The sequence below is a fragment of the Zootoca vivipara genome, chromosome 2 (assembly GCF_963506605.1).
Source record: "Zootoca vivipara chromosome 2, rZooViv1.1, whole genome shotgun sequence".
In the NCBI taxonomy this organism is placed as follows: domain Eukaryota; kingdom Metazoa; phylum Chordata; class Lepidosauria; order Squamata; family Lacertidae; genus Zootoca; species Zootoca vivipara.
In genome coordinates, this window is record NC_083277.1 from 23,614,501 (window position 1) to 23,617,403 (window position 2,903).

Genomic DNA, 2,903 nt, shown 5'->3' on the forward strand with positions numbered 1-2,903 from the left:
CTCCTCCTTGCTGGACACTACAAGGGCAACACTGCAAGGATGAAGATGGCAACCAGGACCACTCTCTAGGCCAGTGTGAGGGCGAGTGCCCTGTTTGCCCTAATTGGCTGGCCTCCACTGGATAGGAGGCAGGCTTTCTCGTCACCAGAACTGTGCCTGCAAATCCAGTGCGTAAGAAAAATTAGCAGCCAGTCACTTGTATGGACAGCAGCCAAAGGGTAATAGTTAAGGATGACTTCCTTCCTGCGCGAGATGTGCTTGGGCTGTTTTTGGTGCTCTGCACTTAGTTTTTCTTCTGAAGATGATCCTCCTACAAGCCTTAAGGCTCTCTTGCCCCTGCTGAAAGAGGGTGGCCTTTCACTTCAGGCAATGTGCTGAAGGAAATGTGATGTCTGGGGGGTAGAACTAGAAGCACAACCCCACTCCATAGTCATAGTAATGAGCACATGAACAATATGTGAATAGGGCTAAAATGTGGCGGTATAGCATCCTCATGATCTGTGTTCTACCCACTTCGCCACATCTTCTTTCAGGATACCCCCTTCTCTTTTTTCCACTTTTCCTCCCCCACCAACAGACAGCATTCAGTGCCCACTGACCTTGCTTAGTCCCCGCTGGAGGTGGACCACTAAGTCAAATGGGGCACTGCCCCACCAACCTCAATCTGTCCCCAGCCAGTCCCCTCCTGCCTACCTGCTTGCTTCAACCAGTCCATATGGCAGCACTTCTAGTCTTCTTCTTCATCCTCCTCCTCCTTAGTCTCAGTGTTGCCCTTTGTAGAACTCAGCAGAGATGAGGATGGGAACAAAACTAGAATTCTTTGGCTCTGCCTGTTGTTGGCACTGGCTCCATATAATGTTGGTCTCCCTGCCTTCTGACCCACCAATAACCAATGGTACCAGATACCACCAGCAATATCTCTACTGTATGTGTGAGAGCCCTTTTCAGCCATCAACCCAGAGAGCTCTTGTGTTCCTTGATGTGGTCATGCAGGATATGATCCTCCCTCTCATCTCAGTTGGAAGAAGAAGGTAGAACCCCAGGTCACCCTCCTATCCAGCATTACTGACTAACGGAACATCAACTTTTGGAGCTGGAGATATGGAGAGGAGCCATAGCTCTGTAGGAAAGGCCGTGCTTTGAAACCATTTAAGTTCCCAGTTAAATCCCCGACATCCTCCTCCAAGGATCTTTGGTACCATGATGGTAAAGATGTCAGTCTGAGACCTTCCAGGGATGGGGAACCTGTGACACACAAACTTGGTGTTGTCCTTTAACTCCCATCCAGCCCAGTTGAAATAGTCAACAGTGCAGGATAATGGGAGTCCAACAACCTTTGGGGGACCACAGAGTCTCATCCCTGGAATGAATAATACTGGGCCAGATAGACCAACTGGTCTGGCTCAGTATAACATAATTTCCCATGTGGATATATGTAGCTTGTGTGTTCTCATTCTGAGTTTTGTTTTGTTTCATTTCAATTATGCTATGACTGCCTACTGTGAAACACTGTCCACATTTTAATTTTTATTCCATGGATACATATTCACACACTTTAGGATAAAAGGGAGGTTTTGTGTTCTCTCTCTCTCTCTCTCTATCTATCTCTCTCTCTATATATATATATATGAACAGTGTTTTGTCTCTCTCTCCACACACACACACACACACACACACACACACACACACACACACACATATATATATATATATATATATATATATATATATATATATACACACATACATACATACATACATACATACATACACATACACACACAGCCAAAACACCTTTAATAGGAAAATGCTGGCCAGAGGATCAGAATGCTGCAGTTCGGGCTCATGCCTTCACAGCATATTTCCGAGGCGGGTACAGACGTTCCTTTCGCTGCTGCTTTTTGGTCTTCATACCCTCTTCATGCTTGTTTATCCTGCGCCGCATGGCACATGTCTTCTTAGGCCGCAAGTCTAGAGGCTTGTATTTCTTGCCTTTGTAGAACTTCCTGAGGTTTTCCTTCTGGGTCTGGTTAATGACTGTCAGCACTCTGGCAATGGATTTGCGAACCACCCAGATCTTTGAGAGTTTGGACGCTGCTCCACCTGTCACCTTGGCAACCCGCAGCTGAGAGAGTCCCACCTTGAGGTCATCTAGCTGTTCCAACAGCTCTTCCTCCTCCTCCTTCCCTCGTAAATCGCGGGCTTTGATTTTGGCCATCGCGTCCACAACGGTCCTAGGCTGACTCGGGAATTGAGACGTGCATGGTGCACATGTGTGAACGAGAGGCCGTCCGGAACTCACTCCTGACGCACTTCCGCTTCCTCCTCCCCATGAAACTCGGCCTTCATGTTATATTTTTAAACTCTTAGGGAAAAGTTGCACTGCGTACCCGCATATGTGCTCACAAGTGCAGATGCCACTTGCCTCTGTGTGCATCTCCCCAAGTCAGCATATATTTTTTTTAAAAAAAGTATTGTTGTAGTAGATTTTCTTATCATCAGAACTGACAAGCGGGATAATTTTGACTGACACCAGCATTGCTGCCATCTCCACCCCCACCCCAATCTACTAATCCACAGAACTATAGGTACACCAAACAGAAATCCATACCGCAGTGGCGAGCAGTAGGATAGTACTTTCAGGGATATGTATGTATCAACAAGTCCAGGACTATCAGATTAAGGAGAATACAGGAGGTCAACGGGGGGGGGGGGGGAATGGAACAAAGAGAATGAAGGTGGAATAAACTCACAAAACCATTCCATTTCCAAGTATAAAATAAATACCAATGTCGGAACATTCTCTAGGGGAAACTGGACAGGTACAGAGTCTTCTGCTGTACAAAGCAGTACACATTCTGCTATGGTCACAACAGGAGGTGGAACAATGGGTGCTGTGATGT

At 46.6% G+C, this 2,903-nt stretch overlaps 1 protein-coding gene across 1 annotated transcript; it reads right to left on the bottom strand.

The window, feature by feature from the left end:
• Positions 1–1,781: 1,781 nt before the first annotated feature.
• On the bottom strand, positions 1,782–2,233 carry LOC118075882 (large ribosomal subunit protein uL29-like). Its single transcript, XM_035098254.2, has one exon. It carries the CDS (start codon positions 2,216–2,218, stop codon positions 1,844–1,846), a length of 375 nt encoding a protein of 124 aa, XP_034954145.1. The 5' UTR covers positions 2,219–2,233; the 3' UTR covers positions 1,782–1,843.
• Positions 2,234–2,903: the final 670 nt, after the last annotated feature.

Excerpts from the sequence above, each read along its gene's own strand:
- LOC118075882 (XM_035098254.2), bottom strand. The coding sequence starts at position 2,218 with ATGGCCAAAATCAAAGCCCGCGATTTACGAGGGAAGGAGGAGGAGGAA.